Here is a 22,219-nt window from a genome sequence, read left to right as displayed (position 1 = left end):
AGGTGAGGCGGCTACTAGGTCTGGAATCTTTGGAGGAGGGTACAGCGACAAGGAGAGCCATTTGAAGAAGCAGGAGCTTTTTCTCAGGCCAGAGTGGCCAACAGGCCAGGCTGTGGCTGAGGGAGAAGGCCCCGTCCACAGAGAGCACGTGAAGTAAGATGGCAGCGCACGCACAGACAGTGGCCTCTGCCACCATCTCCTCCACTGTCCCCACCCATACTTTGGCTCCGGCGCAGAGTCAGCTTTAAAAAGCTCTCATCAGCTCTCCATCTATGCTCACTGCTCTGCTTCCAAGGAGGCCCTAGCATGCTGCCCCAGGGTGGTAGACGGCAGGATGTGAGGGTATCTCAGGAAGCCAAAGCTTCCCAGGCCCTGAAGGACACATGGCAGCTGAAGAGGAGGGCCAGGGTGACAGCTCCTGAGTCCCTCTTCTGGTTTCCCTGGGTTTGGGTGAGAGTGTCAGGTCCCTCCCAGCAGCTCCTGAACTACCCTGGCACAAACCTACTGTGAGCCATAGCCTTGGTAAGCTGCTATATCCACCCTGCCCCCACTTACCCTGAAGTCTTCTCAGAATGGGTCTCAGGGACCTAGGTACACAATGAGAGGCGGTATTTCAGATGGGCTGTCTGGGTCAGTCTGTACTTTGGGATTTCTCTAACCCAGCATGTGTGGGTTTGTGTGTCTCTATGTGTATAAGTGCTTGTGTGTGTGTGTTTGTATGTGTGCACATGCATATGTTTGTGTTTGTGTGTATGATGTGAACGGGACATAAGAGGAGTGAAAGGGAGCAGACAAGCAACAGACAGGATGTTTTGGATGGCCATGCCTCCCCTGGTCACACCCTCCTCTCCCACTGATGCCCACTCCACCCTGCAGCAGGCCCTTGGCACAAAGCCCACGACTTCAGCATCCCTAACAACTGCTTCTCTTCACTCAGAATTAGCACTTGTCTGGAACAATTGGGAGCATAAAAAGTGCTTCAATAATTTGGCTGGAGGGTTGCCATGACGATACTCAGCAAGCTCCAAGAGGGGGTGTGAGTGTGCCCTGAACAGTCAACAGGCAAAAGAGAGAGGGCAGAAAGACACAGAGGTTCAGAGCAGTGGGGAGGAGCTAGGGAGGCCCCAGGGGAGGCCTCAAGGCAGACCCTTAGTCCCCAGTGGTCCTCTCTAAACAGCCATGGGCTCGCTCTCTAATCTGGGCTGCACTGTTCCTTGAGCAGTGGGACGCCAGCTGCTGACAGGCTGCAGGGTTAGCATGCAGGGCAGCACCCATCAGGTGGAGTCCCCAAGAACACCAGACTGGGGTTGAGAGTTGGACATTCTTGGGAATCCTGGGAGTGAGCTCAGAAAATTCTCCTGAAAATCCTGCCCAGGCTGGGGTCCAGCAATGCTTGTGGAAGAAATGAGAGTACACGTCCCTGCCAAGGGCCCCTTCCCACCACAGTTCCCAACTCAGTCCAGTCTCCACCCATCCCACAGGCCTGAGAACTAGTGTCAGGGATGAAGGGCTGCACATGGTTTCCCCTCTGCCACCTCAGCAAGACAAGGGAAGCTTTGCTATCTTCTGAAATGGAGCCAGAGAAGCCCACAGAGGAGAGGGGAGTGGACCAAGGCCATACAACGTGCAGCAGGCAGGGTGGAGTGAGGATGGAGCCCAGCCCTGGACTTTACCCCAAACCCCACTGCTCCCTGGGAGCACAGGCTCCACCACTCATGAGTACGGATGGGGACACTCAAGCCCTGGGACATGCCTCAGCTTCCTAAGGCGTTTCTCTGCCACTGTTGGACCGTGAGCCAAAAATATGTATTCAATAGAACAAGCCCTGATGGCATTTTTATGTCCCCAGATGAAGTACTCAGGAGGCTGGGGCAGAAGGATCACTCCTGTCCATGAGGCCAGGAAAAGAAGGGAAACACATCGAGATCCTACTGAGAGGAGCAAGGAGGGACACGGGAGGGAAGCAGTGGCTGCTTTGAAAGTCCCTTGGCTGTCAGCAAACTAAGCAGAGCGGAGCTGGAGCCAGGACCACAGAGGCAGAATATCAGAAGCTTTCCCAGGCAGAATCAAGTCCCTATTGTCCACGACAGCCTTAAAAACAACCTCCACTGTTCACACAGTGGGGCTTGGTAGGTCCCCCGGGCCCTCAAAAAAGCTGATGTAAGACTATGGCTATGTATATACCCGGAGTCCAGGAAGGGACCACCTTCCAAGGTGAGGAGAGGGCACACCTGCCCCAGCAGTGTGTAGATGACAGAGGTGTCCTCGGCACACAGCTACTTCCAGCATGCAGAAGGAGGCACAGAGGCCTGGTAGACACCAGCAAGCAGGACTCATGTGACCTTGGTACTGGGTCACAGCACGGGGCTGAGCAGCAGCAGTTCAAGCCGGCCTCCCCGAACTTCCTGATTCTAGTGCTCGCTAGAAGGTTCTTCTCGCTACCCTGCGATTGCGAAGCCTCATGCCTGTTTAATCTCTCTTGGGGGGCATTTATGGGGATCAAATTAGGTAATTTATAAGAACACGCTGTAGAGAAACCTGGGCCCTTATCAAAGGTGCCCATCTTAATGGAGCCCACAAACTCGGGTTGGAAGGATGCCCTGCTGTGTGGTGTGCGAGGCTGACCCTGAGAGGAGACACTTGGCCAGCCTTGCACTCAGCGGCTGACACATCCCGGGGGCCCAGAGCTCCGCACCCCCACATGGGTTCTGCTCAGGCTATGGGCACCAGAAGCATCTGCTATGGCCAGGTCTCTGAGCTTTCAGGATGCAGGAGGTGCTGGGGGACGGGGCCATTCTTAGAACACCCAGCTGGAGCAGAGGTATATTCCTCTCTTATTCTCCATGCAGGAGCAGCTGCCACTGCTCTGGCCAGTCCTTTGGAAGGAAGAGAGATGAGGTTTTCCTGAGTATTGATCTCAGGTCTGACGCCAGTGCAGAACAGCGTGTGGCTGCCATGTCCCCAGAAATCTACCCTCCCAGGTGAGGAATATTACCCAAGATTTAAAAACAGAATCAGGGTTGGAGGAAACTTTCAGAGACTACACAGCCAGGCAGAGGTAGGGCTGGGGTTTGAATCCAGGCCTGTAAGATCCAAAGGTCTATGGTGACAACAGGGCCTGCCCAGGGAGGGTGTGTGTGGAAGGTGAGGGAGAAAAGGGAGCTGGCTGGGCTTCAGGGAGGTTTTCGAAACTCACCTGTCAATCAACTGACATTGATTTTCTCATAGCAAGAATGAGAGTTCAGGGGTACAGTTTACAAGTCTCAAGAGTGGAGAATGGTGTACAGACAACACCCGCGCCCACTCCTGCTCTCCCACGGTTATGGGAGAGGGCACAGGGTTCATCACGCTCAACACTGCAGACAGCCACCCGGTGGACAGCCCTGGGGACATCAGACAACAGATTCGGGTGGGAGAGTAGGCTCTTGGGGGAGTGCAGCAGCTGCTCCATCTGCGGAAACTGAGACCCGAGATAAGCAGAGGACCACTGATCAGGAGCCAGGGACAGGAGTTCACACGGCCTGGTTTCTCAGTGTTCTGTAGACACTATCTGCTCTGCTAACTACAGCACTGCACTGTTCCTGGTCTAAACGGGGACAAATCCTGGACTGGGCTAAGGACAAGGTGGGAGACAGCTCTGGCTGCTGTGACACAGTGTTCTCCAGCATCTTCCTATCAGGACCGTTCCTTCCCAATCTCTGCTAGATTTTCCTCCTCCTTGTGGGCGTGCTCGGGTTTAATCCTCTCTTCACTTTCCCTCTATTGATGTCCATGATGTACCTTCCCCCTCCTGTGGCCACCACAATGTCCTTTCAACAGACCTGAGAGAGGCCTGTCCTAAACTAGCATACACAGCAGCTGTCCTGCGAAGGTGAACCCCTCCCAGAGCCCCACAAGCTCTGGCCACCCAGCCCCAGGTATGGGGCATCCTTTCCTCCACACCACTCACTGGTTCACAGAAGCCAGAGCAGCAGGCAACAGACAGTCATTGTTTCTCTCGGTTCCTTCCACCAGCCCGGCTCACAGCTAGAGAGGCCGCCATGTCCTGGGGGGGGGGGCTGAGACTGGATCCCAGGCTGCTGGACGCTGCCCTCTTCACCACAGTTGCTGGTAGCCTTTCCTCCCAGGTTCTCTGATGACAGAGGACAGTTTTTTTTTGGGGGGGGGAGGGGGCTGACTCCTACTTTACACTGTAATGAGGAAAGATCCCTCATTCCCAGGAGGCAAGAAGATTTGAGAAGCACCATCCACCCCTCTCCGGACCTGACTTTATTGGAATTCTACCTGCTGGTAGAGTTTGGGAGAGGCAATCTGTGGGATGCCGGGAACCCACCTTCTCTGTCCGCCTCTCCACTTGTGACCACAGAGAGTATGGAGCATTCTAAGAAGCAACTGCAGATATGCTGAAAGGCTTGGTTGCAGGGAGGCTGCACAGTCCCGATACTAGGGAGAAGGGCGCTGATAGATTTCCTCAGCTGTAAAGTGATGATAAACCAGCACCCTGGGGTCTGGGAGAGCACTCAGTGCTGGAGAGACAGAGGCGTGGGCCCATTGGCCAAGGCCATCCAGCTTTCACACGCATGTGTACACGTGTGTGTCTACATGAGCACACACACACAATGGTACCTCGCGGCTGCTGTGAGGATGAGTAAGTCAAGGGTTAAGACGTGTAAAGCACGTGGCCCACGTGAACACACACACAGACACTCGCACCTCACCTATGTAAGTGACATTAACACACGTAAATAACACACGTAAAGCACTTCACGGGTGCCTGGTGTTCCAGACTCTGTGAAAACTGCCACCTGCTATGATGTCCGAATTGAGGTCTCAATGAGAGCAGCATGTGGGCTGTTTGCTGTGCCACCATCCTGCTTCCCAGTGCCCATCCCCACAATCTTCAATCAGAAGTGACTAAGAGTAGAGACAGCACCAATTCTCCGGAATCTCTGCTACCGCACGGGAACTGCATACATGTACCCTGTCACCCCACACCATGGGAACTGCATCCATGTACACTGTCACCCCACACCGCATGGGAACTGCATACATGTACCCTGTCACCCCACACCGCACGGGAACTGCATACATGTACACTGTCACCCCACACCATGGGAACTGCATACATGTACACTGTCACTCCACACCATGGGAACTGCATACATGTACCCTGTCACCCAACACTGCATGGGAACTGCATCCATGTACACTGTATCCATGTACACTGTCACCTCACACCGCATAAGAACTGCATACATGTACACTGTCACCCAACACCGTGCGGCCACTCACCAATGCTGGGAACGAGAACTAATGTCTCACAACCAAGGGGCAAGGCTAAGTTCACTGTGAAGCACACAGATGTGCAGAAAAAACCACTGTGACATGTGGGCTCATCATCTCTAGCTTATGAAGTTATAAAGTGTTTTCTTTTTTCTTTTTAATTTCTTACAAAGAGCACACACTCCTTTTGAGGTAAGGCGGGAACTAATTTTACAAAAGAAAATACAAGCTACCTCGGTTTGTTTTCATTTTTACTGGAAGAGATGTGTCTCCCTTTTATCTGTGCACCACTGCATCTGACAGTCTCGGGACATAAAGGCCCGATCGTGAACGAAACCCTTGCCTGACATTGTTGTAACTACCAGGCAGGCCAAGGCATTCAGTATAGGGTGTAGAAAAGGCCAGGCAGCAAGGAAAACAATGCAAGGATGGGGGTTCATTACTCAATGGGTGACCTGCTTGCAGGACCGGCAGATGTCAAAGAGTGACCTTAATGGGAGAAGGCAGTGGGCTCCTGGGCTCCAGCCACAGGTGTGCACTAGACCAATTACCTGGGGAGCATGTGGTGGGGCGGCCAAGGGCCAGCTGAGCATCAGAGCCGGGCCACTTTGGCACCTGAGAGCCAAACCCTCGAGGGTTTAAGTGCAGTCAGATTGTAATATGATTAGTCCCACAATTTTCATTCTAGCCGTTCTCTGGAAAAACCTCCCCACCCCCCACCCTTGAGGACGCCAACAGTAGCACATGCAGGTCAGGGGACACCAGGGAAAGGGCACGTTGAGAGGGTTAGGAGGGCATGTGCAATGTACTTAAGAGAATTGCATTACAGACATGGATGTAGCATGTCTGATGTCAAGCCTTCCAAGACTCTAAGAGGAAGCTGAGGAGCTGAGGAGACTGAGGCGTGAAGGTTAGTTAGTTAGCTGCTCCTAGGACGCTCTGGAAGAGCTAAGCTGAGACACAAACTCAGGTCGGAGTGACTCTCTCTACCTCACTCCCCACAAGAGCTCTGCAGTGACTCTATCTATCAAGAGGTGGATGTTGGAATGGGGCTGAGGCTATCAAGATGCTCCCTAATTCTGCCCTTGCAGTCGGCACTGTGGCTGTGAGGCACACTACCCTGCGAGGTGAGATGAGGTGAGTGGGTTGGTGCAGTGTGCGTACCATCAGCACCAATCCTTGCAGGGCTGCGTCTTAGGCGCAGTGCCCCATGGGGCTGCTGCGTGTTCCTTCACTAGATTACTGGGAGTGGTGGATGAAACCTGCTACGTCCTGTGCTGCCTCATTCCCTGGGTGACTTTGGAGATGGCACGCTTTATACATCAGTCTTCTAGTCTATTCAGTGGGGACAGTAGTCTCTAAACTATACTAGCATGACTGGCGCCACGAGGGGACTGCATATGCAAGAGCTCAAAGCACTTCCCAGAAGCCTCAGGGGCTTGGAGTTTCTCTTTCCCTCTCCCTGACAGTGAGGGAAGGCTGAAGGCTAAGTTTGGGGGGGGGGGGGACACTGAAGTCCAAGAGGCAGCACCCCAGGAGGCTCCTACGGGAGCCAGCCCCGGCCTCTGCTGTGAGGCTCTGCTCCTTTCCAGTCTCGCCCGGGTGGTCCTGCAGTAGAAACATCCCTGGGTCCAGTTTAGGGAGCCCGAGGATACTCTTCACAAACCATCCCATAGTCGCTCCTCAGGCAGGGAGAATACAACCTTCTTCTCAGATTGGCTCCAGCAGGGGCTTTTCTTCCGGCGCGAGTGAGGCGCTGGTGGTGAGGCTTACACCGGAAGAAGCCCGGCAAAAGTGGAGCGCCTCCCCGCGCAGCCACTCGGAAGGGCGAGGTATTGCGTACTCCAATTGGGGACCCTAGCGGGCGGTGAGCTCGTCACCGCACACCCACAGCCTTCCTGCGGTGGGAGGCTAATTGCAGCACCGGTCACGCGGCCCTCCAGCACTCGCGTGGCCCACCACTGCCTCCTGCCTGCGCCCAGAGTCTTCACAGTACGCACGACACAGAAGGCAAGGACCAGTGACCCTCCTCAGGAGCTCGGCAATCACCTGACTCTGCCAGTGCACAGCATGCTACTACCTCTGTGCCTCACTTTCCCAGGGCCTTTACAACAAATGAACAACTCATGGGATTGCTTTTAGTCAAGCCTGACGGATGCGCCAGCAGCATACACTCTGAGCCCCCTTCCCCTTTCAGACTACAGGATTTGTCTACAGAGTCAAACCAATGGGTCGGACTGAGGACCAAGTCTCTGCTTCAACAGTGGCAAATTCATACTCCTAGAGTCTGGCTTCTGCTGTGCTGGCTACAAGTGCTGCTTGCCATACCTGCTTCCTTCTTGGGTTCCCTCAAACCACCCAACCCCCAAATTATTCACCAACACTGGGTTCTGATCACAGGCAGGGAAATGCTTTTGTAACAGTTCAGGCGTGGGACTGCTAACCCAGCTGGGGGCAGCACCATGATTAGCGTTCTGCCCTGATAAACATCAGCGTCATCTGCCTACCAGATCCAGGGCTCTTATCTAAGAATGGATTTCAGTGGCTCAAATCTGTTGGATGAAGTGTGTGTGTGTGTGTGTGTGTGTGTGTGTGTGTGGAAAGGGCAGTTGTGAACTAGTCCCTTGGTGGGAGCTTGTGGGTGGAATCACGTATAAGGATTTAAACAAACAGAATACATCACTATGGAAACAACAGGTTTTTTCAAAGGAACCGTTAAAAAATAATCAAGACTTCAGATTCAACACTCCAAGTGTTTATGACCAGAAAAGGCAAAGTGGGTCTTAGATACTCTGCAGCCAAGAAAAAGCTGCCAGAACTCAAGGAAGAAATATTCCCAGCAGAGCAGGAACCCATCATCTGTCAGGCTTCCCCCTGAAGCCTCAAAGGGGAGCATTCCCTGCAGGCCTACTTAACTCTTGCAGGGTTGCTATGACATGGCTCAGCAGCCTGGGCTCTTTACTGATGGGACACAGACGGACCTTCCATGCATCAGAGCAGAGTCAAGGCAATGGAGGTAGCAGAAAGGAGTCGAAAGGGCTTTTATGGATGAACTGTGACCTACATCTGCTAGAGGCCCTCAGCTGAGCTAGTGAACCTGGACTGAAGCGAAGGCCCTCTGCACTGAGTGTCACACTGTTTCCCTTCTGGGGTGAAGCCCAGTGGACCCGCCGCCTGACGACTGCAGAAGCGATGCTCTTACGATGCCTCACACTTGGTTTGGACATCGTTGGGGTTCCCGCATGTACTGAGACCACAGGAGAAACAGCAGGGGAAAACTCACCCGTCTGTGGAACTTCTGAGGCGTATCTGCTTGGATATGGTTAGGAACCACTTGCTAGGGATGTTGCCCAAGGCTGTTTCTAAATTCACTGCACCCAACCCCCGCCAAAATGAGTTTCTCCAGCTTGACACTGAGTTCAGTGGGCCACAGCTTCCAACAAGATGCTCATGTGGCTAAGAAGACATGATGCAGGCACCTACCCTGATGCACAAGAAGCCTGAGACCACAGGCGGCCTGCAGCTGGCAGTGTGGCCAGCTCTGTGGGTCGAGGGCTCAGAGATTCCACCTCAGGTCGGCACGGGTGAGAAAGGGGACATCGGTTTTGGAATCAGCCTTTAAACTTGTTTCTGTCAGCACAAGTCCTACTAAAACACTTCTCAGGGACTCCGCTTCTTGTCCCCACAGCAGAATCGGTATGGGGAAGATGAGGTGATGAGTAGAAACTAAGGACAGGACAGGGCCTGCAGGCAACTGAAGCTCAGAGGGCGACAAAGACAGAGCCTGCCCCGCATGCTCAGCTGCATACTGGCTCTGTTCGTGTGCAGGATCTGCAAGAGGCTGCTGCGGCTCTGAACATCACCATTCCTAGCTACACCCAAACTCTCTAGTTCTGCTTGGCACTGCAGATGGCACAGGGTCCTACTGGTGAGAAATAGCTGGCACTGGGAGCACATGAGGTCTACAGGAAGGGCAAGCAGCTGTGACTTCTGCTCTTGGCCTGTGAAGCCCAGGTGGAGGCCCAGGCTGAGTGGTCTGACAGCGCTGTGTTGAGTGCAGAGTCATGCAAGCCTGAAGCTGGAAGAGATAAGGCCCTGCAATGAGAGGGGATGCTGGAAGACCCGGAGCCACCAGCCAGTCTTTTTATTTATAAGGAAGAGAGGAGGGAGTTCCAGCTTCAGTTATCAAATTCCTAAGCCTAGCTGACCACACTAGGTTTTCTTGGCTTTAACTGGAGAACAGCTGGGAATTAGGGGGCTTGTGCTCATGGTGAGTCATCCCTTCTTCCTAGGAAGGCTTAGTATGATGCTGAAACTCTAACACAGCCTTTAGAAGTTCTTATAGAAGGAACTATAGATATTAAAAAGCCAGACTTTGATACAAGGAAGCAGGGAGCTGTGGGAGCACAGCCTCTCGTCAGGCTGGTTTCATCTGAGCCCTGAGTGAGTCTGCCCAGCCTCTGGCACCCGTCCATGTCACGGGATCATCCATGGAATGGAAACAGGATAAAAACCCAGAGTAAATTTCCCTCCCAGGACGGGAGAGAAATTCTATCTAGCCCGCGTCCTACTTTCATCAGCGGACACGCACTCCTCCTCTGGGTTTGAGTTAATAGGGTACATTGCTTCTGAGCCAAGGCCAAGGAGTCATGTGTTTTCATGATGCAACAAGGGGCAGCTACCCCTTTCTGTTTTGGAAACCTTGTGACATCACAGGCTAACCCCTGAACTTGGGCACCCAGTAAAAGGGAACACTGAGTCAGAAGAGCCTTAGTCACAGGCTTCAGAAAGCTATGGTAGAAAGACCATGAGGTCACCCAGGCTATTCCCTGCAGGGCTGATCTGATTCTATCTGGTTTGGGTTTAAATGGCTCAAGGAATTCTCCAGGGAAAGCGAATCTATTGGAACAGCTGTTACCAACTGGACATTTGCTGTTCTTCAACCAAAATTTCAGCCTGGTTTCCTGACATCCAGTTATTCGTCACTTCCAGGAGACAGAGTTGTCTTTCCAAGTAGGACTGCCTGGAGTGTAGACAGGAGCATGCTGCCTCCTTTCTTCAGAGGCCTGGAGCCTGAGTGTGCCCCAGGAAGACTGACAGCTGGGAGACCCAGCTGAATAAACAGGGTTCCTGACCGTGCAGGTTTCCATTACAATAACACAGGAGTCAAGGAAGACTTCAACACAGCCCGAGAAGCCACCTCTGTTTGGGTTTCAGCAGCTGTCTGCCTGTGGAAGGCTCCAGAGTCGCTGACATGTATTTACAGTCTCCATTTGCTAACGTCATAAGGAACAAATATGTTCAGAGTTTTCCCAGAGGCACAAGGCCATTTGTATTTCTTCAAATTAAAGGGGGAAGGGCAGCAGGAAAGGGATGATGGACCAAATCATCTGTGAGCACAGTTATAGCAGTGTTTAATTTGCCTAATGGTAGCCCTTGATTTAGAGATTTGTCTCAGAGTAACCGTTTCCTTCGTAGACGTGCTGGCAACATGGCCTCCATCCAAAGGAGGAGGACCTGGGAAGTGAACTCCACAATTTCCAAACAGCCACATCATCAGAGTGCGTGGAGAAGCTTCTCAAAGTGCTTCCAGGAATGGGGGAGGGGCTGCTAGGTGCACAGCCCCCACCTCAGTGGCAACCTTGCGGACATGTCCCATCACCAGGTGCTCCTCTGGGGTCTGGATAAATGGTCCGGAAGGTTAGGTTTACTCGCGGTTCTCTGGAGTGGTATTCTTTGGGCACGCGGTGCTAAATGAAAATATTAATAGTTGTCCGGAATAAATACACGTGCATTTTTTTTTAGTTCAACATGATTTACAACTTATTTATGAAGATATGGAAATAGCTCCTTTTTATCCCTGTCTAAACGAGCAGGTGTTCTACAGTCCCGTGGGAAAAGGTCTCCTCCTCTGAAACAAAATTCCCTGATCCCTGGCAGCAAGGCATCTCTACCCTTTCTAATTGTGGCTTCTCTCTAATGTGACTTCACCCACACTGACCTACAATAGTTGTTGTGCTGTGAGGCCCAAGATGGCAGCCACTAAGATTTTACAAGTAAATTCGTGCCAGTCACATTTGAAGTGGTCAGCACGCACAGTGGCCAGAGGCTGCAATGGCAGCACAGACGTGGACCCCTCTGCTGAGGGGTCTGCTCTGACCGATCCCTTGGGTATGACATCACATTATTGCTACTTGCTCAGTGTAAGCACTCGCTTCCCTCTGAAACAGCTGCTCCTCAGTAGGGCAGAAGCTCCCTCCAGAGAGAAACTGGTGGTAGTTTCAAGTCCTCACCTGCCAGTCGGCTTGTGTGGCTCCTTCCATGATTAGCAAGGTCCCGTGATCCAGTGGTATCTTCACTCTTTCCACGTATGTATAGTCTCCATTCTCTTCCTAGAAGACAGCAGCCATTCCACTCAAGTGTTCCTTCATATGGTCAAAAGCAAGAGAACCTGGAGGCAGTTCCTCCTCAGCCAGGCTGAGGGAGGTTCAGATTCACCTACCTCTGCTACACAGTGCTCCATTACATACTGGGAAGAAACTGCCTTTGATCAAGGCATGCTTCACCTGGCAATAATATGCTAATTTACCAATTCGTAATTATTTTAAAACAATGTTTCTCAACTCGTAATGCTGTGACCCTTTAATACAGTCCCTCATGTTGTGGTGACCCCCAACCATAAAATCATTTTTTAAAATATTTATTTATTTATTTTTATTATGTATACAACATTCTGTCTGCGTGTATGCCTGCAGGCCAAAAGAGGGCACCAGATCTCATTACAGATGGTTGTGAGCCACCATGTGGTTGCTGGGAATTAAACTCAGGGCCTCTGGAAGAGCAGGCAATGCTCTTAACAGCTAAGCCATCTCTCCAGCCCTCCATAAAATCATTTTTGTTGCTGTTTATTAACTGTAATTTTAATACTGTTATGATTTCTGATGGTCTTAGGTGACCCCTATGAAAGGACCGTTTGACCCAACCCCATAGGGTCGCAAGCCACAGGTGGAGAGCCACTGCTTTAGAACTAACCCCAGCTCTCCCCTTAGCTACTCTAGGTGTTTGGGAGATGTATTCTCAATAGCAGGAATTTCTCAAAGAAAGGTGCTCTGGCTTGACTTGGTCAGTCAAAGCAGCCTGGCTGTTTGATGTCTATGCTTTTGAGAATGGATCACAAATCCTGAGCACACTGGAGAGTTCAGCTCAGTGCCTTCCACTTACAGCACACCTGCGAAAGGAGTCAACAGGTGGTTTGCTCCTCTTTAAAGGCTGGTGCAGCGAACAGCTTCCTGGCTTCCTGGCTCAGTCACCAAGAGTGAGAGTCAGCCTGGGTGAGAATGGGACAGACCTGAGCTTCCTGCTTTCTTCACTTCCTGTGGGCAGAGACAATGGGCCCATCCGGCCATCTCTTCCCTTCCATGCAGCGGTTTTGTTTGGGTTACTGCAGGGTTTACTGTAGTGCGAGTCTGTTTATGTTTATTACTGCAGGGGTCTTTCTGAGAACTTAACTGTTTACAATGATTTCCCCAGGAAAATCTAAAATCAAAACAATACTGAACTTGTACAAACAGTCTACGTTCCAGGGCCCAACCCTTGGCAGTGACTTTGTCAAGGACAGCCAGAATTTTTACAGACAGAAGACATAGCAATGTTTGAAACAACTTTCGATTGGTTGGCTGGTTTTGTGTGTCTGCCACCTTTTCTCTTCCAGGAATAAGTAAGCAGCAAACAATGACCTCTTGCTGCTCAGTCAAGCAGAGCGCACACTGGGAGTGGCCCTGCCCATGGAGGCCCATGCCCACCTCCACATTCACCTACACTTCAGAAGGTAAAAGTTGGTTCTTGGAAAAAGTATGCCAGACACAGGACATAAATGCCTTGCTAGAGAAAAGAAAGCAAAAGAGAGGGTCCATTCTTCATGACATCAGAGGGCTTCAAGGCTTAACATAGACTGAAAGGCAGGTCTGCTCAAGTTAAAACTTGGCTGGAGGCAGAAGGATCTCTCTTGCTCTCTATAGTATCAGTGTGTGTGTGTGTGTGTGTGTGTGTGTGTGTGTGTGTGTGTAAGAGTCAACATGGCATGAATCTGTAACTGTATAGACACTATGAAGAGAGTGAAATGACACTCCGAGAAAAGACTTCACACCACATAGGGCAATTCTAAGACCTTCTAGAACATCCACAACACTGCGGGGAGGTAGAGGTGCTGAGAGCAATGTGGGGGTTGGGAGTGCACACGATAATTCCATCTGGAACCATGAAGTTGACTGCATCTGAGGCAAAAGAGAATTCTGCATGCAAGAGGCCAGCACCAGTAATGACAGGAACGAGCTTAGCACATGCGCTCTCCACTCGATACTCTATGATCTGAATTCTTCAAGGAGACAAAGTTTCAGGCATATTCTGAACACAATATTCAGCACAGCCACTAGCCACACCAAAAGACAGGTCCTTGAGGGTGAGCATTCACGTGGTGCTCAGCATGTGGTCAGAAAGGTAATACTGCTTCTTCTCTGCTTATAATGTATCCCTCCTAACACCAGCGACTTAGAAAACTATTCCTAATTGCAGGAGATGGGCAGTAATTAGGGCAAGTGTGGTGGTTTGAAAGAAAATAGCTCCCAAAGGAGTGGCACTATTGGGAGGTGTGGTCTTGTTGGAGGAAGTGTCACTGTGAGGGTGGGTTTTGACGTGTCTTTTGCTCAAGCTTCCCTCAGTGTGACTGTTGCCTGCAGGATGTAGGGCAACTCCAGCACCATGTCTACCTGCGTGCCTCCATGCTCCCTGTCATGATGAAACTGTAAGTGAGCCACCCCAATTAAATGTTTTCTTTATAAGAGTTGTAATGGTCACAATGTTTGTTCTGGGTAATTTGGGGAGCAGGGGCCTCACTATCAGAGAAGTTCGTTCATAGCTACCAATGGCTACATCACCTCTGTGACTCTCTGCTGTACCTAAGCAGGACAACAATGTGCAGCTTAAGATGAAAATGTCTATCCCTGCTATTAGCTAAAAGAAGCTTCCAGGCTAACAGTCCACCTATGGGGAGTGATTGGTGACTGTAGATGTTCTGAAGTTTTCCCACATATTATAACCTAATAAATAGAAGGAAAAGCCACACATTGCTTACTTTTCTACCCTCACTGAAGAGAACCCTCACTCTCCAAGTACAGCAGTTCATCTGGATGCTCGGGTCCTCTTTCCTAAGGAATGCTGGGGCTCTGCACATTTCTGCCCTCATCCTACGAAGGTGTGGTCCTATTTACTTTCCTCAGGAAGATGGTACTTAGGGGGACATCCTGGTTATGTTCATTGCTATGTCATTACTGACCACACAGACAGAAAACCAGGTAATTTCCTTCTCATTAAAAAGGTAATGCACAGTATGGAATGTGGATTTTTCAGGTAATCACCTCTTTCTTGTCCTAAAGGGTGTTAGAAATTTCAGCCATCATTACTTCAAAACCTTCACAGTTTCTTATAATAATTCATCATGACTCATGTTCTAACTTTTCAGCGTCAGTTTTGCCACTCACAGTTGGGGGAAGGGCTGTGTGCTGCTGTTGGTTAGAAACACTCGTACTAGGGCACATCAGTAGATGGATGCTAAGTGACGGAGGAAAGTGCCAATGACACGCAGACCAGGGTTCACATGCAGTACTCCATCTATACATCACTTCCGCTTCTAATGGATGAGCACTTGGCTGTCTTTAAACAGTAACAGTTCAAAAATGCTGCCATGTAATATTGCTTGCACAGCATCTTCTTTTCTTGACACTCACAGATAACATTTGACCATCTGTGTGCCAGGCACTGTACCAGTAGTGAAGATTAATCCATTGTGAGACTGAGATTTTAATACCCCAGTGTTGCTGATCTGCTGCTGCTGCTGCTGCTGCTGCTGCTGCTGCTGCTGCTGCTGCTGCTGCTCTTTGTAAAGGACTAAGAAAAGATTACTCAAGCAGACTTGAGGCGAAGCATCACTAAACATAACACCTTGGGTAGAGTATTAAAGATGGAACACCTCAGCAAAGGTATGACCTTTAAGGTGCTTGAATATCGTGCCAAACTGCTTCCTCCAAAGCTTCTGGCAGTTGGTAATTCTAGGAGGAAAACATGGCACTACTGATCTTCTGGTGAAGACTACCCATTGCTGGTGGTGGGGAATGAGGAAAGGGACAACACAAGGAAGCAGCCAGCTCCACATTCCCCATGTGCACACCGCTGTCGCCTCCCCCACTGCAATCTCTGTCCGCTATGCTGTGGGGTTAACACTTTCTAGCTCATCCGTGACCGCAGACACTGAGCTGGCAAACCGCTCACCTCGGCATAAGAGTGGCAGGTACTGTCCTTGTACCCTTCTGCCTTTTAACTATTGTTTGATGTCGGATAGCTCAAGAGTTTCTGGTCATGACTCAACTGACCTTTCTTTGGCCTCTTTCATGGATTTTATGCTTAGAAAGGAGTTTTCCATCCTGAGGAAAGTTAAAATATACAACTGCATTTCCTTAGGGGGGGAAAAAAAAAAGAGCTCACATTTTTAGACTTAACTCTTTAAACTGCATTTTTGTTTTGTGAGCTTTTGTTTGTCTTCCATGCTTTTGGAGTTGGGGAAAAGGGGCGAGGTCTCATGCATGGCAGGCAAGCACTCTACCACTGAATTACCCACTAGATCCAATGTTTCTCATAACAATATCCAAGTACTGAATGGAAGGCTTCCTGCTAGGCTTGTAGACAGGTTTAACCATGCTGGTAGCATGGTGGAGGTGGGCATGTCGGGCACTACATACATCACACACAGCCATCACTAATCCTCAATGCGAACCCACAGGGAAGTTCTATCCATTTCTCATAAGCTCGGGGAACTAGAATGAAAAGCTGGCAGGAGGCAGGGCAGGAGGTGGGCACAGACCTGTGAGTGCCCAAGCCCACGATCACGTCCCTCACAGCTTTCACATGGTGAACTCCTATCCACACTGCCTCCTCATGACATGGCACATTCACCTTACAGGAGGGAGCCAGCACCTTCGAGGAGCATAAAAGACAGATGCAGCCAGGGGTGACAGAGCGGGCAGTGGGGACCCCGAGGAGCCCAGTGTCTGCAAAGTGGGGTGAATGCTGATGCGGAGCAGCCTCTCTCACTGTTGCCCAGCGCTGGCTCATCCTCTGGCTTTTCTGGGGAAGAAGCTAAGTGGGGATTTTATGTGAAATCTCCAGTTGGAAACGTGGGCAGTTAATTTAGTCTCTTTAAATACACTGAAGGCCACACCTAGCTCAGGGTCTTCTCAGCGAGCTGCCGCAGGACCTCAACCTAACTGTCCTGCTTCAACACCAGTCGGCCTGGCTAGTCTGTAACCTCCCAGAGCCAGCTGTCATTGCTGCTCTTCCTTGACCCCTTTCCCTGTGCCACACTCTACTCTGTCTTCAGATATCATATCGCTGTCTCCCCCACAGCAGAAAAGGCTCCCCAGAGTGTGCTGGGCTAACAGCAGAACGTCTGGTACTCTACATCTCTCTGAGCCCCCGAAGAGCAATTAAAGAAAACTCTCACTTGTTACTAGGACCCTAATGAAAACAAGACACAAATGAGCAGAAAGGGCAGTCAAGGTAAGCGCCTGCTACCTGCTTCTCCTGTCCCAAGCTCACAGGACGCACCGAGCACATGGCAATCGCTACTTAGCACACTGGAGGCATCAGAGGAGACTCACAGGCTAGAGCGGCCCTGGAAGTCCAGACAGTACTTAACAAGGAGGTATCAAGTATGCCTAAAAGGCAGGCAGATAATTCAGGAGAACAGAGACCCACACAAGGAATCATGGGAACACCGTGCAGGCCAGGTGTAGATAATGTGCACACCTGACAGCCTGGTTATGGGTTCCTTCCGCCCATTTGTCCTAGCAGCAGCAATGGCCTTTTCTGAGCTATTAAACCAAATGACAGAGACAGCTCAAGGTCAGCTCTGAGCTCCTTTCCCTCTGTTCTCTTGTCTTGGAAACGACAAATCCCACTGCTTTAGCACTCACTAGTAAACTATTACTAAGTTCAGCAGTTTCTAAGCCACCCTGCAATAAGGTGACGCTATGTCTGTCATCACCTTATTTGTACAACGAGGACAGTAACAGCAATAACTTGAGATTCAGGAAAGAAGGGCAAAACTTTTAGAATGTGGCCCTGTAGACGGGCAACATGATAAATGACATTTGTTATCAGAGCTTCACCCGGTGGAACTCACGATCTGGATGACGTCTCTGACAACTGAAGCCACGTAATGGCCTACTTTACATGTGTAAGTTCCAGGCATCATAAACCCAGCATGCAAGACAAGAATTCCTGGGGCTAGAGATTAAGAACACTTGGCGTTCTTGCAGAGAACCTAGGTTAGGTTCCCTGCCACCCACATGATGGCTCACAACTGCCTATAACTCAAGTTTCAGGGGACCCTATGCCCTCCTCTGACCTATATAGGCTTGGCATGCCAGTGGCATGTGCACATACATGCAGACACTCAAAACACAAAATCTTGAAAGGACCTCTTTACAAAAGGATAAAATCGAATCATGAAATCTTTCTTATACCACCTGAGTTAACAGCAGCACCTCCATCCACCAAGGAAAAAAGCCAAAACCATGGGAGCCATTCCTGATTCTTGCACCCACATCTGAAACACTGGCAAGTTCTGCTGCTTCATCTCTCCAAACATCCCTCAAATCTACTCTCTCCTCCTCCTCCCACGGCATCTGGTTCAAGTTAGCAGCCTCCCGTTGGTCTACTGCTTCCCAGGTAGTCTATCTACTGCTATTGCCTGCCCCGCTGTTATCCACACAGAGCCACAGTTATCCTCAAACATGGGAACAGAGCAGGTCCCAGCCTGCACTGATTCCCACTGTGCACAGAGTAAAACCCACACTCCTTCCATCTTTCTCCTGCTCAGTGTCATATCCCCAGAGCTAAGCACAGTGCCCAACACACAGTAAGCACTAAGTTAATATCTGGTTGGTGGGGAGGAGAAAGTTGGAAATGCCACCACTCCTAAAAGTACTATCTGGCATTGGGGCAATGGGCAGAGAATGATACAGAATGGGGCTGAGAGCACCCAGGGAAAGGCAGTTTTGAGCATTTGGATATGTAGGAAAAGAGCCTGGGATGAAGATGTCACCGGGAGATGGATGAAATCTTTAGACATTTCAATGAAGAACTAGCAGCAAGATAGGGCGGAGGATGGTGCATGCCAGCATTTTTGAGGCAAGAGGATCATAAGCTCAAGGCTGTCTTGGGCTACATGGCAAGATCATGTTTTAGAAAAGAAAGAAAAAAAGGAGAAGGAAAGAGTGAGAGAAGAAAATGAGGAGAGAAAGAAAAAAAAAGGAATCAGAAAGCCAGGACAGTGGCATAGTAACTATAGTCTTTTTGGGGGCGGCTGGGGGGGCGTGTTCAAGACAGGGTTTCTCTGTGTATCTTTGGCTGTCCTGGAACTCACTCTGTAGACCAGGCTGGCCTCAAACTCACAGAGATCCGCCTGCCTCTGCCTCCCAAGTGCTGGGATTAAAGGTATATGTCATCATGCCCAGCTGTAACTATAGTCTTAACAGTCTAAAAAGCTCAAGAACGGGGACTGAGAGTTCAAGGCCAGCTTGGGCAATATTTTATCAAAAAAGAAAAATAAGAATTCAGATCATTTAGACACTGATTTGATGAAAAACAGGGAAAGAACTAAATGTAGCATTAACCTGGCCAAGAAATTAGTGACACAATCAGCAGAAATGGATTTCTATGCAATGCATTGTTGGTTTTTTTTTTTTTTTTGAGAAAATAATGACTCAAACTTTAAGGCTGAATTCGGAACTTCCATGTGCTATTATGAAGTAGAAACATCTCACAAATGCAGAGAAAGTGATAGCAGAACCTGGGATGAGAGATTGAGAAGTCGTTCTCCAAAGCTCAGTCGAGGCATGAGATCTGAGGACCTCCTATTTGTTTGCTTATTGTTGCTTAATCAAATCAGTGCTGTGCACTGGGGACACAGTGACAAGACAGAGGCCTCCCCATGTGGCATTTATAAAGCAGGAGAAAGATAACAGAACCAAAGATAAGCTCTAACATCCTATTTAATCCATCTTAGAATGTCAAGAAAAACCCCAAAGGAGATAAGAAGTAACGAAGAAGATACATGACTAATCCAGAGAGGACAGGATTGTAGAAGCCAGTGAGAAAAAGACATGGAGTTTCACACTGCACAAGGTGGACAGCACTGAACAGCAGTGCGTGAGGAGAGGACAGCTGGGGAGAAGCAGTGCTTTTGGCTTTAGATAACGGCACCCACACACTTCTAACAGAGTAGGGCAGGGGAGCAGATGTTTCACCAACCTTACCTCACTTTTTTCTTCTATAGCCTCCCCCCTTTTTCATTTAGAATTTTCTGTGTGTACAAGCGCATAGCCACACAGGTGTATGTGGAAGTCAGAGGTCAGTTTTCAGCTTTCGCCGTATTGAGGCAGTCTCTGTATCTGTATCACTGTCTAGTTTCAGTCATTTCTCTCCATGCTAGCTGGCACATGAGCTCACCTCCCACCTCTGGAATCTGGGACTGCAGATGTGCATCACTGCACTCTGAAGACAAGCTCGTTGTCTGCTGGTCAACCATCCTGGTTGGTTCAACTTGCATGTTTGCTCTTTTGCTCCCCTCCCCAACAGCCAGCTCCCTGCCCCCAGAGGGGCAGTGTTGGGGGAATTAGTCCGAAGGCCCTGAAGTACTCTACTACTTAGCTACACCTCCATCCTTAAATCTGTGCTTCATAACCAAGAGCAGCCAAGGCGCTGGAACATGGACAGAAGCAAGTAGAGCTTCCTCAACATGACAGCAGATATAATGGAGGCCCCACCCCTACCAGCTCTCTGGTAAAACTGTTTGCTAAGTATACTAAAAGCTGCTGCTCCTTTTTTTTTTTTTCCCAATCTGCAATGTTTTAAACAGTAAATGCAGCTACCTATGTGCTAAGGCCACATGTCCCCCTTTTGCCCTACCTCCCAATACATGGCTATGCCAATAAAGGCCCTTTCGTCAACAACACCATTCCACTGCAGCTGGTTTCCCTCCAGTGTTTCTATTACCTGTGAGCACCTGGCTGGCACTGACGCTGCTTCATGGGTCAGGCACACCAGCAGCAGTACTGAATGCAGTGGTGAAAAGGGACCCCACAAAGACACCTCTGCAGTTATTCTGCTGACTCACCTCACAAGGGACAGTATCCTGGGCATTGATCGGAAGCACACTACTTTAAACACAGAAGCAGCCCTCTGAGATGAGATCTGAAAAAGCAGAGCTTTGGACCACAGAGCTCAGTGGTTCAAAACCAACCATTTGAAGTTCTCTTGCTACATACAAATGTCTGGAATTTTAGCAAATTTCTTCTTGGTTTTTGGCATTCGTTAGGTTTGAAGGGTTCTGGAGAGTACGTGAGAAAAGCAAGCAGAAAGGGCAGTGGGTGCGACCAGTTGCCCCACTCCAGGCACTGATCTTGCAGGACCACACCAATGCCTTGATGGCTCACAAGACAGACTGCAGTCCTTGGCTGCAGCACAGTTCTTTGTAGGCAACAAAGCAGAACACTGCAGCCCACACCAGCAGGCAGATCCCTGGCCTTCCTCCTCAACCAGACGTGCTAGAAGGGAAGCACTCGCTGATGGTGTTTACTATTCACATTTATTGTTGGCACAGTCCTGGGGGTTGGGTGGGGCAGGCAGTTATGGAACTGAAGCAACAGCAAGCCCAGCTTTTCACTCAGAGCTGTAGCCACTCGAGCTACTGGATGTTGCCTGGAAATCTGAAGTTAGTGATGAGGATGCTGTTTTCAGTGACACACACTTCCTAGAGATGCAGGCCAAAGGAAGTGCTATCATGAAAGAGCGCAGCCCAGAAACAGCCTTCGTCCTCTGAGAGCAGGAAAGCCACAGCTGCCCGGCATGCAGCTGACCACACCACTCCAGAGGTGACCCGCCAATAGCAGAGTGCTCGTCCAGGCTATTCCTGGGCATGACCTGACCACACACACCTCACACTTCCTCTGCGCCTTCCATCACATCCTCTGGCATTCCTGTTCACAAAGAGAAAGGCTGCCTACATCCTCAAGCTGAAGGGACCCTCTTCCTCCTCATCCTAACTGAGACCTAGCAGTCTCCAGAAACACAAACATCCCCTGAAGCCCTCTCATAAAGGAGATGATCACCTCGCAATCTAGTAAGGGTAGAGCAACCTCCCCACCCCAACACCTGTGGACCACTGCTGCAATATCTCCTTAAACATTCCTGCTCCCTCCAGCTCAAGTTTGCTCTCCTCTGTCTTCTTTTCCCTTGGCCCCAGCTGTAAACAACATCTAATAGGCTCCTCATTGGCCTTGCTCTGCTCTTGCTCCTTCTAGCTTGGGCTCCACATAAGAAAAGCACTGACCATTTACAGCATTCACCTAGAACAAGTTCTGTTCCACACGTTCATTGGCCTCTTCATGTACTGAAATGTCCTCCTTGAAGTTCCCAAGAGTCCGCTGGATCCAGCCCTGCCCATCTCCCCTTCTCTTCACCTACTGTGCTCCGCATGCTGGCTCACTGTGCCCCAGGATGGGACTTCCTATCTCTTCCAAAACACTAAGTCCCTTTCTCCTAACTTATACAGCCATCCTCCAAGAAAGAATCACCAGAACCCTCAGGAACAGAACAGTCTTAGAGTATTGCAAATGGTAGGAAAAAACTCTACTGCTCTGATAAGGCTTGAAGGACAAATTTGCTGGCAAACTTCATGCTTAACAATGGCATACATGGAAATACAATAAATTATTTTGGAAAACATGGTTTTAAATCCAGGAGTACAGAAGAGGAGATGACTGATAAAGCATGAGATACCAAGTCTGGATCCCCATTATCCATAGAAAAAGCTGGGCATGGC

General features: G+C 49.9%; 1 protein-coding gene across 6 annotated transcripts in view; it reads right to left on the bottom strand.

Moving 5' to 3' along the window:
* Window positions 1-10,669: 10,669 nt before the first annotated feature.
* The window catches only part of Alkbh3 (alkB homolog 3, alpha-ketoglutarate dependent dioxygenase), a 32,853-nt gene continuing 21,303 nt past the window's right edge, over window positions 10,670-22,219 (bottom strand). For all 6 annotated transcript variants that reach the window (XM_050147140.1, XM_050147135.1, XM_050147136.1 and 3 more), the window contains exons 9-10: window positions 11,577-11,675; window positions 10,670-11,033 (exon numbers count right to left, since the gene is read on the bottom strand). In XM_050147140.1, coding sequence (XP_050003097.1) covers window positions 10,914-11,033; window positions 11,577-11,675 — 219 coding nt within the window. In that variant the 3' untranslated portion in view covers window positions 10,670-10,913. The remainder of the gene's footprint in view (window positions 11,034-11,576; window positions 11,676-22,219) is intronic.

Source organism: Alexandromys fortis, unplaced genomic scaffold, assembly GCF_014885135.2.
Source record: "Alexandromys fortis isolate MF-2015 unplaced genomic scaffold, M_Fortis_MF-2015_v1.1 scaffold_12, whole genome shotgun sequence".
In the NCBI taxonomy this organism is placed as follows: Eukaryota; Metazoa; Chordata; class Mammalia; order Rodentia; family Cricetidae; genus Alexandromys; species Alexandromys fortis.
The sequence above is the reverse complement of the archived record's forward strand: the minus strand, read 5'-3'. Positions and strand labels throughout refer to the sequence as shown.